Source organism: Oncorhynchus mykiss, chromosome 23, assembly GCF_057628025.1.
Source record: "Oncorhynchus mykiss isolate SJ-2025 chromosome 23, ASM5762802v1, whole genome shotgun sequence".
NCBI lineage: Eukaryota > Metazoa > Chordata > Actinopteri > Salmoniformes > Salmonidae > Oncorhynchus > Oncorhynchus mykiss.
Genome location: NC_143044.1, coordinates 1,662,985 through 1,678,610, shown reverse-complemented (window position 1 = coordinate 1,678,610; position 15,626 = coordinate 1,662,985). Strand labels below are relative to the sequence as shown.

Below are 15,626 nucleotides of genomic sequence, written 5' to 3'. Positions count from 1 at the left end.
AAATGGATATATGAAAAATGGAGTGGCGATGGCTAGAAAGATGGTGACTTCGACCACCGAACGCCGCCCGAACAAGGAGAGGAGCCGACTTCAGCGGAAGTCGTGACACGGATGTTGAAATATATTGTCTCAGTGTTGACTTTTGGATGTTAGAGTTTTTTGGCTGCAAAATGTCTCTGTAACAAAGATACATTCCAATCCCCATACAGAGACCAAAAAGAGGAATCTGCTGCATACAATTTACATTTGGTGTGAGGTGTCATAAAACCCCCACATCAATCCCTCCTCCCCTCTGCGGGTGAGAGGGATCTGTAGAAGTTGCTCCATTGTAACCTGATCTTTGGATCCCCACAGGAGAGTCATGACACTACCAAGCTCCTGTTTGTTTCAGACACACACAGTTTTTTATCTTAAAGATTATTCTGAACTGAACATATGTGTAACCTTGTTAAGTCTTAGCCTATTGGTGATAGTAATTTACTCTGTGTTATTCTGTAATGTATCATGTATTTCATGTACACTGTTAAACATATGGCCAGTAGCCACCCAAGCTAGGCCTATCTGAAATAGGTAGCCTATTTTTCTTGGCAAAAATGAGTCAGTAGTAGATTGCTAAACTATATTTTATATAACGACACAGGGCGAGACACAGGTGCAGATGGTTTGAGTCTCCGATATTTATTAAAATACAGGGGGTAGGCAATAGGCAGGTTGAGGACAGAGTCAAAAAGGTACAGGGTGGCAGGCAGGCTCGAGGTCAGGGCAGACTGAAAAGGTCAGAACCAGGAGGGCTAGGAAACAGACTAGGCGACACAGGACCATGGCGTAACACACGCTGGTAGGCTTGACAAGACGAACTAGCAACAGACAAACAGAGAACACAGGTATAAATGCACTGGGGATAATGGGGAAGGTGGGTGACACCTTGAGGGGGGTGGAGACAAGCACAAAGACAGGTGAAACAGATCAGAGTGTGGCAATTTTATATGGATTATGTTTGCCAGGCCAAACTGTAGGAAATAAGTTATTTCTCATCACTGATCTGGAAATGCGTGCCAATGCTAATGACTGGTCATTGGTCAACAATCAAGATGTTCGATTTTGTTTGGTTCTTTGGAGACTGGAAAGGCAAAGGGGCATGTGCTATGCGAAGGTAAACCCCTATCGGTGCATGTGCCTGCTATGATAAGTTGAAGTGGATTTACAAAGGATTTAAATGGACATGTAAAATCTGGTTTTATGAAGTATCAATAACTCAGCCATCTCTTAACCATTTCCTTAAGAGATGTACCAAGGCCATACTGCATTTTGTGTAATTTGGACCTATGGTTCATGAGAATACATTTTTCAAAGGTTTTCCAAAATGTCCAAGATGGAGGATAATCTATTCTGACAGACCTTATGGGTCATTGAGGCAAATTTGTTCTGCATGAGGAAAGACACTGACATACACAGTTTTAAGTCTCTTGGTTAAACGGGGCAAGCGGATATGAGGTTTTAAGTGAGATTGCTTACAACAGCGCCACCTATAGGCCCATTGGTGCCATAATTTTTGACCAAGTTACGATTGGCCAGTAGTTTCTGTGTGCCAAATTAGAAAAAAAGTTACCAATCTATGCTTGAGTTATTTGACCATGTCAAGAAAAACATCTAAGAATAGCTATAGGTTTCCCAGCGAACTAATTATATCACTGCCAAAGTTTAGGCTTTTTATTTAACTAGGCAAGTCAGTTAAGAACAAATTCTTATTTACAATGACGGCCTAACCCAGACCATGGGACTCACAATGGGACTCCCAATCACGGCTGGTTGTGATACAGCCTGGAAATCGAACCGGGGTCTGTAGTGACACCTCTAGCACTGAGATGCAGTGCTTTAGACCGCTGCGCCACTCAGGAGACTTGATATCATAGCCATGCATTTCTGGAATATTGCATTTGAGCAAAGTTGCAAATGTATGTATATGCATCTCTGGAATACATTTCAAGGCAGGGATAGGCAACTCCAGTCCTTGGGGGCCAGAGTGGTGTGGTATCACACTCTTCTCCCATCCCTAGCAAACGCAGCTGATTAAACTAATTGTACTCTAAACTGAAGATCATGATTAGTTGATTATTGGAGTTAGGTGTGTTAGCTGGGGCTGTGACACCAATCAGGTCCCCTTAGGACTGGAGATGGCCATCCCTGTTTTAAGGCATTAGGAAAGATGCAAATGTATCTTCATGTATTTCAAATAGCTTTTAAATATATTGAAATATATTATATTTTTTTGCTGGCTACATTTCCAAAATGGCTCACATACCCAGGACATTCTGCTGAGAGGGCCTTCCACTGGAGTAGTAAGAGGGGTACAATAGGTTCTGGTGGGAGGGGGTGGATGGAGGTCCACTGGAACTAGCCCCCAGACCCTCCAGGTGTTGTGATGAGTTACAGGGCAGCAGGCTGGGGTTAGAGGCCTGGGAGGAGAGACCCTCATTGAAGGAGGAGGGTTCATGGTGGGTGGCCTAGGTAAGGCTGTTACCCTGGCCTAGGTAAGGCTGTTTGCTGGGGGTCCCAGTGGTGGTCTCAGGGAAGGCTGAGGAGTGTTTACGCTTCTCTGCTGTAGAGCTCCAGCCGGAGCTGTTGATGCTGCAGAGGGAGAGGACTGTCTGAAGGAGAAGGGAGGGAGCACTGAACGGATCTGAGTGGAGGAGAGAAGAGACACAGGGAAAAACATTTAGTTCTAAACACACCACTGAGTACAAAATTAATACGTATGAAACGCTCTCAAACTCTAGCTTCTCTCTCTTACCCCTATGTCTTGCATAGGTTCTTCTCTTTCTTGGTGACCTCAGAGAGGAAGAGTTTAGAGTTGAGATGTCCTACTAGTTAGTAGTCCACTGCTCAGACACACCTGACACCTGACAGGACACACACACAATTCCCTAGGTTACAGTAGCCCCTCAGCACTTCCCTCAGAGCATTGGTTTGGAGCTGGAAGAGTAGATAAACTAATTTATCTACTCTGACCTTCTTCCATCCAACCTTTGCCTTGAGGACAGCATTGAAGCTCTCTGAGCAGTTTGTTGGTAATTCCGTCTGACTGGATGCCCAAGCTGTTTAGCACATATTGTGTGCTCTTGTCCATGGTGTCGGACAGCGACTGATGGAAATAAACCTCGAGATCAGGGCTCCAGTGTGCATTCGTAGTCACTCCTTGATTTGAGGCCAAGAGCTTTTTGATGGCCTGCTGGTAATCGGCCACAGCTTGGGCACCCTCTGACCCCATCTTGTGCTTCACATTGTTCGAGATGTGGTTCCAGCAATTGACAACTGGATTGCTCCCTCAATAGCTTCCTCATGGTCTGTGCAGAAGATTGCTGTTGATTGTTGGGGAAGGAGTGAAAGGATGGTGCGAAAGAACTGTTTGTGGTTTTCCATGTGCCGGGTGGTGTGAATGAGGAAGGACAGGTGCCTCTTGAAACGCTACATGACAGAAAACAAGGGGTGAAACATAAGAATTGCCCAGGTCAAATGTGGTGTTACAGTGAAAAATGTGTGCTCCTACTACATCATAGGTCCTGTCCGGGGGTATCATTAGACGGGGCTACAGTGTCTCCCAACTCCTCGTATCTCAGCCTCCAGTATTTATGCTGCAATAGTTTGTGTCAGAGGGCTAGGGTTAGTCTGTTATATCTGGAGTATTTCTCCTGTCTTATCCGGTGTCCTGTGTGAATTTAAGTATGCCCCCTCTCATTCTCTCTCTCTCTCACTCTCCATCTCCCTCCCAGAGGACCTGAGCCCTGGAACCATGCCTCAGGACTACCTGGCCTGATGACAACAACCTCTCCCTCAATGTGAGCAAGACAAAGGGGCTGATCGTGGGACTATAGGAAAAGGAGGGCTGAACAGGCCCCCATTATTGTCTATGCTCATACCATCATGGGAACCAAATCATCTCCAGCTTCATCCCCTCTCGTCCCCCCTGTAACTCTTTTCACCAGGTCGTTGCATTGGAAATAAATATGATATCTGGTATTGAACATGTATTTTTTAGGTGCGAAAATAACTGCAACATTCAGAATCTTTCACCCTCCAAAATAAACACACATTATGATCAATTGTAATGTGATCTAAAACTTGAGGAAAAGTTGTTCATGTTCTTGCGAAAGGGTCTCGGGTAATGATTAACAATTGTTCAGCCAACCACATCTCTGTATTTGGAACCGCCTACCCAAGAATGGCACTTTGATTGGATTGAGTTAACGTCACTCAATTAGTGGCGCATGTCCCGTAACCCCGGGTGAGTGGATGTCTCACTTAATAAGACCAATTGAACGATCTAAAGTGATGTAAACTCCCTTCAAACGGGGCACCGGGACATGCAAAACGAACTTAACCAGTTCCTCCGTTCCTTTCTACAGCCCAAACCAATGAGGAAAAGTGTTCATAGGTGGGAGCAAACAACAGTGAGTGGGGATAACAATCGTGGGGCGACAGTTTACTTTAGCTTCTAAACAATATCAACAATTCAAAATACAGTTACTGTTGTTCTATCAACCAACAGTAAGCCGAGGGATTCTCCCTTATCTTCCTGGAGAAAGTAATTTGTGTCGCCCTTGGAGGTATTCCCAGCTTTCTGAAGCAGTAGGGGATGGACGAAGTGCGGCCTACCAGCGGACCAGCAGCCCCCGCCCTGGCGTCACTCTTCCCTCCGGGTCTGCAGGCAATCTACGGGGAATGCAGGCGCCTCTACTCCGACCAGGCCAACCCCTTACAAGTTACAGCCATTGTAAAATACTGGTGAGTAGATAACTTAGCTGGTTCACAAAGTTATGTATCCAGAAGAAGACGTTAACTTTCTCGCCGTATCCTGTTACCTTGGAAGGTTGTTCGTAAGTTAACTCGTTAAGTTAGCCAGTAGCCTAAAACTCAACGATTTACGACTGAGTTGAGTGGCGACTTTATATTGAATCAAATATAAGACATTGAGTTAAGTAACATCAAAGACAAACAAAAACATACTTTCTTTTACGTTGTCATAAAATTGTAAAAAATCAAATTGTATTGGTCACATGCGCCAAATTCAACAGGTGTAGGTAGACCTGAGTGAAATGTTTGCTTACAAGCCCTTAACCAACACAACACAATGTAATTGTGTTAAGTAAAAAATGATAATTAAAAAATAAAATTATAAATAATTAAAGAGTAGCAGTAAAATAACACTAGCGAGGCTATATGTACGGGGTACCGGTACAATGTGCGGGGACACGGGTTATGCGTGGTAATAAACACAGCAAAAAAAGAGATGACCCTGTCTTTAAAAGATAATTAACAAAAATCCAATTAACTTCACAGATCTTCATTGTAAAGGGTTTAAACACTGTTTCCCATGCTTGTTCAATGAACCATAAACAATTAATGAACATGCACCTGTGGAACAATGTCTGCAATTAAGGTCACAGTTATAAAAACTAAGGACACTAAAGAAGCCTTTCTACTGACTCTAAAAAAACACCAAAAGAAAGATGCCCAACGTCCCTGCTCATCTGAGTGAACGTGCCTTAGGCATGCTGCCAGGAGGCATGAGGACTGAAGATGTGACCAGGGCAGTAAATTGCTATGTCTGTACTGTGAGACACCTAAGACAGCGCTACAGGGAGACGGGTCAGACAGCTGAACATCCTCATAGTGGCAGACCACGTGTAGCAACACCTGCACAGGATTGGTACATCTGAACATCACACCTGCGGGACAAGTACAGGATGGTAACAACTGCCTGAGTTACACAAGGAACACACAATCCCTCCATCAGTGCTCAGACTGTCCGCAATAGGCTGAGAGAGGCTGGACTGAGGGCTTGTAGGCCTGTTGTAAGGCAGGTCCTCACCGGACATCGTTGGCAACAACGTCGCCTATGGGCACAAACCCACCGCCGCTGGACCAGACAGGACTGGCAAAAAGTGTTCTTCACCGACGAGTCGCAGTTTTGTCTCACCAGGGGTAATGGTTGGATTTGCGTTTATTGTTGAAGGAATGAGCGTTACACCGAGGCCTGTACTCTGGAGCTGGATCGATTTGTAGGTGGAGGGTCTGTCATGGTCTGGGGCGGTTTGTCACAACATCATTGGACTGAGCTTGTTGTCATTGCAGGCAATGTCAACGCTGTGCGTTACAGGAAAGACATCCTCCCTTATGTGGTACCCTTCCTGCAGGGCCATCCTGACATGACCCCCCCCCCCCCAGCATGACAATGCCACAAGCCATACTGCTCGTTCTGTGCGTGATTTCCTACAAGACAGGAATGTCAGTGTTCTGCCATGGCCAGCGACAAGCCCGGATCTCAATCCCATTGAGCATGTCTGGGACCTGTTGGATCGGAGGGTGAGGGGTGAGGGTTTGCCCCCCCCCCCCCCCCCCCCAGAAATGTCCGGGTGCAGGTGCCTTGGTGGAAGAGTGGGGTAACATCTCACAGCAAGAACTGTCAAATCTGGTGCAGTCCATGAGAAGGAGATGCACTGCACTACTTAATGCAGCTGGTGGCCACACCATATACTGACTTACTTTTGACCCACCCCCGGGGGGGATATATTATTATTCCATTTCTATTAGTCACATGTCTGTGGAACTTGTTCAGTTTGTCTCAGTTGTTGAATCTTATGTTCATACAAATATCTACACAGGTTAAGTTTGCTTAAAATAAACGCAGTTGACAGTAATGTGACGTTTCTTTTTTTTGCTGAGTTTATATACATGTAGGTGGATTTAGTGACTGCACACATAATAGACCAAGAGTAGCAGCAGTGTAAAAGAGGGGAGAAATGCAAATAGTTTGTATAGCCATTTGATTAGTTGTAAAGGCGTTTTATGGCTTGGGGGTAGAAGCTGTGAAGTCTTTTGGACCTAGACTTGGAGTTCCGGTACCACTTGCCGTAGCAGAGACAACAGTCTATGACATGGGTGGCTGAAGTCTTTGACAATTTTTAGGGCCTTCCTCTGAGAACGCTTGGTATAGAGATCCAGGATGGCAGAAAGCTTGGCCACGGTGATGTACTGGGCCGTCGCACTAGCCTCTGTAGTGCCTTGCGGTCGAAAGCTGAGCCGTTGCCACACCAGACAGTGACTCAACCAGTCAGGATGCTCTCGATGGTTCAGTTGTAGAACCTTTTGATGATATGAGGACCCATGCCATAAATCTTCAGTCTCCTGAGGGGGTCTAGGGTCTCTGGGATAATGGTGTTGATGTGAGTCATGACCAGCTTTTCAAAGCACTTCATGGCTACAGATGTGAGTGCTAGGGGGCGGCAGTCATTTAGGCAGGTTCCCTATGTGTTGTTGGGCACAGGGACTATGGTGGTCTGCTTGAAACATGTTGGTATTACAGACTCAGTCAGGGAGAGGTTGAAAATGTCAGCGAAGACACTTGCCAGTTGGTCAGCGCATGCTCGGAGTACACGTCCTGGTAATCCGTCTAGCCCTGCGTCCTTGTGAGTGTTGACCTGTTTAACTTCTCTGAGATATGTGGGACGGTAGCGTCCCACCTCGCCAACAATTGCAGGGCTCCAAATTCAAAACAACAAATCTCAGAATTAAAATTCCTCAAACATACAAGTATTATACACCATTTTAAAGATAAACGTCTTGTTAATCCAGCCACAGTGTCTGATTTTCAAAAAGGCTTTACGGCGAAAGCACACCTTTCGATTATGTTAGGTCAGCGCCTAGCCACAGAAAACCAGAGACATTTTCCAAAGAAGGAGAGGTGTCACAAAAGACAGAAATAGCGTTAAAATTAATCACTAACCTTTGATCTTCACCGGATGGCACTCCCAGGACTCCATGTTAGACAAATGTGTGTTTTGTTCGATAAAGTTAATCTTTATGTCCAAAAACCTCATTTGAAATTGGTGCATTATTTTCAGAAATGAATTGTCTCAAACTAGAGGTCGACCGATTATGATTTTATCAACGCCAATAACGATTATTGGAGGACCAAAAAAAAGCCGATACAGATTAATCGGCAGATTTTTTTTTTAAATAATTTTTATTTTTACATTTGTAATAATGACAATTACAACAATACTGAATGAACACTTATTTTAACTTAATATAATACATAAATAAAATCAATTTAGCCTAAAATAAATAATGAAACATGTTCAACTTGGTTTAAATAATGCAAAAACAAAGTGTTGGAGAAGAAAGTAAAAGTGCAATATGTGCCATGTAAAAAAGCTAATGTTTACATTCCTTGCTCAGAACATGAGAAAATATGAAAGCTGATGGCCCCTTTTAACATGAGTCTTCAATATTCCCAGGTTGTAGTTATTGTAGGTTGTAGTTATTATAGGACTATTCCTCTCTATACCATTTGTATTTTATATACCTTTGAGTATTGGGTGTTCTTATAGGCACTTTAGTATTGCCAGTGTAACAGTATAGCTTCCATCCCTCCTCGCTCCTATATGGGCTCGAATCAGGAACACATCAACAACAGCCACTCTCGAAGCAGCGTTACCCATGCAGAGCAAGTGACGTTTGAAACGCTATTAGCACTCACCCCGCTAACTAGCTAGCCATTTCACATCGGATACACCAGCCTAATCTTGGGAGTTGATAGGCTTGAAGTCATAAACATAAGAGCTGCTGGCAAAACGCACGAAAGTGCTGTTTGAATGAATGCTTACGAGCCTGCTAGTGCCTACCATCGCTCAGTCAGACTGCTCTATGAAATCATAGACTTAATTATAACATATTGAAACACAGAAATACGAGCCTTAGGTCATTAATATGGTCGAATCCGGAAACTATAATTTCGAAAACAAAATGTTTATTCTTTTAGTGAAATATGGAACCATTCCGTATTTTATCTAACGGATGGCATCCCTAAGTCTAAATATTGCTGTTACATTGCACAACCTTCAATGTTATGTCATAATTACGTAAAATTCTGGCAAATTAGTTCGCAATGAGCCAGGCGGCCCAAACTGTTGCATATACCCTGACTCTGCGTGCAATGAACGCCAGAGAAGTGACACAATTTCACCTGGTTAAGATTGCCTGCTAACCTGGATTTATTTTAGCTAAATATGCAGGTTTAAAAATATATACTTGTGTATTGATTTTAAGAAAGGCATTGATGTTTATGGTTAAGTACACATTGGTGCAACGACAGTCGTTGATTGTTTTTTACAAGATAAGTTTAATGCTAGCTAGCAACTCACCTTGGCTTACTGCATTCGCATAACAGGCATGCTCCTCGTGAGGCAGGTGGTGTTAGAGCGTTGGTCTAGTTAACTGTAAGGTTGCAAGTTTGGATCCCCCGAGCTGACAAGGTAAAAATCTGTCGTTCTGTCTCGTTCCTAGGCCGTCATTGAAAATAAGAATGTGTTTTTAACTGACTTGCCTAGTTAAATAAAGAGTAAATAAAGGTGTAAATTTTTTTTAAAAAACGGCAAAATTGTTGCCCAAAAATACCGATTTCCGATTGTTATGGAAACTTGAAATCAGCCCTAATTAATCGGCCATTCCGATTCATCGGTCAACCTCTACTTCAGAGTGTTTTCTATCCAAATCTACTAATAATATGCATATCTTATCTTCTGAGGATGAGTAGCAGGCAGTTGAATTTGGGCATGCATTTCATCCGGACGTGACTATACTGCCCCCTGTCACCAAGAAGTTAATGCAGGGCCGACAGACAAGTTCCTTACTTTTTTTCCCCTTCCACTTGCATCTTCCATTTTTTTGGTAATGCTGCAATTAGTTGGTTGTAATTTTGGGTAGAGCAGACATTTCCATATGTCTGGTGTTAGCTGCATGTGTGACGTGACAATTCCACCAGTCCTATTTATGATATCATTCAATAAAATTATAAATTTTTTAAGCATTTCTTTAAAATGCTTAGGTATCAAATAGTTTATTTTAGTTTAACCACTATTTGTTCTGTCTTTTTCAGGTGGATTAAACTGAAATTGCAACCAACTTTCTACGGCTTATTTAAAAAAATAATGATCTTTTGGAGTTTATTTATTTCTTTATTTACTTTTCAAACAACTGAAAGGGAGCAGTTGTAATCTGAATGAAGGAAAAAATGTAATTCTTGAACATGGGATGAGACATTCCTACAAATTTACTAGAGAACCAGTTTGGATTTAAGGATAACTTTTGTATGACTGATGCCTTTATTGAGATGTCTAATGCTTTAATATTTAATCATTCCGCCCTCCACATTCGTATTCGTTAGATAAATAGGCCCTTTTAATTATCTGGCTTGCCATTCCAAGTAAAAAAATTGTTCATATAATTTGAAAAGCAGGTCACTAGGTGCAGGCAAAACCATAAGCAAACTGTGATATGACTAAAGAGTTAATCAGGGTGATTTTTCCACAAATAGACAGGTATTTTCTTTTCCATGGTAGCAAGATCTTATCTATTTTTGCTAACTTTCTCTAAAAATGTATTGGCGTGAGAATGTATTTATTTTGGGATTTGTATACCGAGTATGTCCACATCCCCGTCAGACCAATTTATCGGTAAACTACACGGTAATGTAAAATTGGATTTTTTTTTTTTGTGATCCAATACGTAATCTAGTACATTTACCACAATTTGGTTTTAATCCAGAGAGGTTAGCAAAAGTATCTAAAACCTCTGAGGCCGTGGAGGGATTCTGGTCAGGCTCCGTAGACGGGCTCACCGCTCCCGAGTATACTACTCGCAAATGTACAGTCTCTTGACAACAAGGTAGATGAAAGGGTTACCTTCCAGAGAGACATCAGATTGTAACATTCTCAGTTTCACGGAAACATGGCTCACTTGGGATATGTTACGCAAAACTGAAAGGTGCGTACCACTGCTTTTAATCATGGCAAGGCTACCAGAAGCATGACCGAATACAAACAGTGTAGCTATTTCCTCCGCAAGGAAATCAAACAAGCTAAGCGTCAGTATAGTGAAAAAGTGGAGTCGCAATTCAACGGCTCAGACACGAGACATGCAGTTGGAAGTTTACATGCACCATAGCCAAATACATTTAAATTCAGTTTTTCACAATTCCTGACACTTAGTCCTAGTAAAAATTCCCTGTATTAGTTCAGTTAGGATCACCACTTTTATTTTAAGAATATGAAATGTCAGAACAATAGTAGTGTTTATTTCATCACATTCCCAGTGGGTCAGAAGTTTACATGCACTCAATATTTGGTAGCATTGCCTTTAAATGGTTTAACTTGGGTAAAATGTTTCGTTTAGCCTTCCACAAGCTTCCCACACATTTTCTATAGGATTGAGGTCAGGGCTTTGTGATGGCCACACCAATACCTTGACTTTGTTTTCCTTAAGCCATTCTGCCACAACTTTGGAAGTATGCTTGGGGTCATTGTCCATTTGGAAGGTCCATTTGCGACCAAGCTTTAACTTCCTGACTGATGTTGCTTCAACATATCAACAACATTTTCCACCCTCATGATGCCATCTATTTTGTGAAGTGCACCAGTCCCTCCTGCAGCAAAGCACCTCCACAACACACGGTTGGGATGGTGTTTGTCAGCTTGCAAGCCTCCCCCTTTTCCCTCCAAACATAACGATGGTCATTATGGCCAAACTGCTCTTTTTTTGTTTTATCACACCAGAGGACATTTCTCCAAAAAGTACGGTCTTTGTCCCCATGTGCAGTTGCAAACCGTAGTCTGGCTTTTTGGCTTCTTCCTTGCTGAGCGGGCTTTCAGGTTATGTCGATATAGGACTCGTTTTCCTGTGGATATATATACTTTTGTACCTGTTTCCTCCAGCATCTTCACAAGGTCCTTTGCTGTTCTGGGATTGATTTGCACATTTCACACCAAAGTACGTTCATCTTTAGGAGACAGAACACGTCTCCTTCCTGAGCGGTATAACGGCTGCGTGGTGGTGTTTTTACTTGCGTACTATTGTTTGTACAGATGAACGTGGTGCCTTCAGGCTTTTGGACATTGCTCCCAAGGATGAACCAGACTGGTGGAGGTCTACAATATTTTTTTCCTGAGGACTTATTTTTTTCCTGATTTTTATTTTCCCATGATATCAAGCAAGGAAGCACTGAGTTGGAAGGTAGGCCTTGAAATACATCCACAGGCACACCTCCAATTGACTCAAATTATGTCAATTAGCCTATTAAAAGCCATGAAATCATTTTCTGTCATTTTCCAAGCTGTTTAAAGGCACAGTCAACTTAGTGTATGTAAACTTCCAACTTCAACTGTATGTGCTAGGGTCTACAGTCAATCACGGATTACAAAAATAAATCCATCCCCGTCACGGACAACAATGTCTGGCTCCCAGACAAATACAGTGCCAGGACATGGCCCGCTACCAAAACCTGCGGGCTCTCCTTCACCTGCGGGCTCAAAGGACAATTCAGTGCCACTGACATGGCCCGCTACCAAAACCTGCGGGCTCTCCTTCACCGCGGCCAACGTGAGTACAACATTTAAACGTGTTAACCCTCGCAAGGCTGCTGGCCCAGACGGCGTCCCAAGCCATGTTCTCATAGCGCAGACCAGCTGGCTGGTGTGTTTACGGACATATTCAATCAATCCCTATCCCAGTCTGCTGTTCCCACATGCTTCAAGAGGGCCACCATTGTTCCTGTTCCCAAGAAAGCTAAGCTTACTGAGCTAAACGGCTGTTGCTCCATAGCACTCAATTCTGTCATGAAGTGCTTTGAGAGACTAGTCAAGGATCATATCACCTCCACCCTACCTGACACCATAGACCCACTCCAATTTGCTTACCACCCCAATAGGTCCACAGATGAAGCAATCACACTGCACACTGCCCTAACCCATCTGGACAAGATTAATGCCCATGTATGAATTCTGTTGATCGATTACAGCTCAGCATTTAACACCATATAGTACCCTCCAAACTCGTCATTAAGCTCTGGGTCTCGACCCCGCCCTGTGCAACTGGGTCCTGGACTTTCTGAAAGGCCGCTCCCAGGTGGTGAGGATAGGAAACATTTCCACCCCACTGATCCTCTACCCTGGGGTCCCACAAGGGTGTGTTCTCAGCCCTGTCCTGTACTCCCTGTTCACCCACGACTGCATGGCCATGCACGTCTCCAACTCAATCATCAAGTTTGCAGACGACACTACAGTGGTAGGCTTTGTTTACCAACAAATACGGCCTACAGGGAGGGGTTGAGGGCCCTCGGCGTGTGGTGTCATGAAAATAACGTCAACAAAACAAAGGAGATTATCGTGGACTTCAGGAAACAGCGGAAGGAGCACCCCCCTATCCACATCGACGGGACAGTAGTGAAGGAGGTGGAAATTTAAATTCCTCGGCGTACACATCACGGACAAACTGAAATGGTCCACCCGCAGACAGCGTGGTGAAGAAGGTGCAACAGCGCCTCTTCAACCTCAGGAGGCTGAAGAAATTTGGCTTGTCACCAAAAACACTCAAACTTTTCCAGATGCACAATCGAGTGCGTCCTGTCGGGCTGTATCACCGCCTGGTACGGCAACTGCTCCGCCCACAACCGCAAGGCTCTCCTGAGGGTAGTGAGGTCTGCACAACGCATCACCGGGGGACCTGCCCTCCAGGACACCTACAGCACCTGATGTCAGAGGAAGGCCAAAAATACCTTGTTTTACTCTGGACAGTTTAAAACTTTCTGTTATGTATACACTATTTACTATTTTACACCTAGGGTTACTATACATAACTTTAACCCATTTTATTAGAGATTCCCCAAAATGTAAATATTCTAGGTATTTATATATAAACTCCAGTTGTACTTTATTAAAAGCCTTTTCAAAATCAGCTATGAAAACCAGGCCTGGTGTCCCCGATATTTCATAGTATTCTATTGTTTCCAGTACTTGTCTTATATTATCTCTAATGTATTGTCCATGTAAAAAAACCTGTCTTATTAGGATGAATAATATCTGAAAATACTTTTTCAATTCTATGTTCCAAGCATTTAGCTAGGATTTTTGCATCAACACTGAAGTGTAAGAGGCCTCCAATTTTTTTTTGTGGACTGGATCTTTATATATACCACGAGTCCTGTTTCAGTAATAATGATATCAGACCTTCTTGTTGCGTGTCTGATAATCTACCATTTATATAGGAGTGGTTGAAACATGCTAATAAAGGTCCTCTGAGTATATAAAAAAAAGTTTGTACTTCCACTGGTATTTTTTATTTTTTTTAACCTTTATTTAACTAGGCACACTGAACTCTATCTGAGAAGTAGTTGGTGAACCAGGTGAGGCCGTCATTTGGGAAACCAAGGCTGTTGAGTCTGTCGATAAGAATGCGGTGATTGACAGAGTTGAAAGCCTTGGCCAGGATGATGAAGACGGCTGCGCAGTCCTGTCTTATCGATGGCGGTTATGATATCGTTTAGGACCTTGAGCGTGGCTGAGGTGCACCCGTGACATGGAGTTTGCGGGGATGCTTGGGACTTGGCTTGCTTGAGCTTCTTTTTTCTGTAGCAATTTTGATGGGCTTTGCTGAGCGCATCTTCATCCATTAGTGAGTCGATCGCTTTGATAGTCTTGCTAGAAATGTAATACAATGTAAAAATGTGCAGCCTACAGTAAATACCAGCAGTTTATTTATTTAAGCATTATTAGCCCTACTTTACAGTATTGTCCCTGTTCATTTTCCCAGGCTTGCACGTTCGGTGTAATACAGGCATCTGATGATAGTGTTTGTGAATAGCACTGTCCCTGACCCAAATCCCCAAGTCTACCAGTATTTTTGAAATGTCTCCAGTAGAAGATGCTCTTTCCCACAAGTCTTTTCCCATGCCTTTTTGCAAACTCCAGGTGTGCTGTCATGTGTTTTTTCTTTTTTTCTTTTCAGGAGTGGCTTCTGTCTGGCCACTCTCCCATAAAGCATAGATTGGTGAAGTGCTGTAGAGACCTTCTGGCAGGCTCTCCCATATCAGCCAAGGAACTCTAGTTCTGACAAGGGTTATTGGCCTGACCAATGTCCTTCTTGCCCGGTTGCTCAGTTTGGTTGGACGTCCAGCTCCAGGCAGAGTCTGGGTAGTTCTATATTTTATTCCTTTTACCAATGATGGAGGACACTGCTCTTGGAAACATTCAATAATCTTGTTTTATACCCTTCCCCAGGTATATATGCTTCTTCACAATTCTATCTCAGAGATCTACAGACTCTTCCTTGAACTTCATGGTATAGTTTCTGTTTTGATACACACTGTCAACTGTGGAACTTTTTTTATATAGACCTGTGTTTTTCTAAACAATTGAATTGGTCACAGGTGGACTCAATTTGGAGTGGCATTGCAAAGCGGGGTGAATAAATAGTAGATTTATGAATTTCATTTTATGAATAATTTTTTTTCTAAGAACATGTTTTGATGTTATTATGGGGTATTGTGTGTAGATGGGTGAGATGTAAAACAAATATTGAATACATTTTGAATTCAGGCTATAACACAACAAAATTTGTATTTAAGTCAAATTGTGTGTGAATAGGCGCCCCTCTCTTGCGGCTTTTGCCCTTTCACATCACGTGCCTAGCCCGGTACACTGCGGCGCAGGTTAATCGAACTCCCTCAAGGATTGATAGTCCGTGAGACCAACATGATAGGTATAGCTAAGCATATTATTTTAAAGCTAAAGCCT

At 43.0% G+C, this 15,626-nt stretch overlaps 1 protein-coding gene across 50 annotated transcripts in view; it reads left to right on the top strand.

Annotated features, from left to right (window-relative positions):
- The window catches only part of LOC110502244 (suppressor of fused homolog), a 41,750-nt gene that overhangs the window by 12,155 nt on the left and 13,969 nt on the right, over positions 1 to 15,626 (top strand). For 11 of the 50 annotated variants that reach the window (XR_016490870.1, XR_016490874.1, XR_016490868.1 and 8 more), the window contains exon 2: positions 3,771 to 4,782. The exons of 6 other annotated variants lie outside the window; for them this stretch is intronic. Coding sequence is in view for 31 of the 44 variants with exons in the window: in XM_090216575.1 (XP_090072701.1) it covers positions 4,634 to 4,782 (149 nt within the window). In the remaining 13 variants the exon portion in view is untranslated. The remainder of the gene's footprint in view (positions 1 to 3,770; positions 4,783 to 15,626) is intronic. 33 more of the 50 variants (XR_016490879.1, XR_016490872.1, XR_016490878.1 and 30 more) reach the window with 5 other exon arrangements.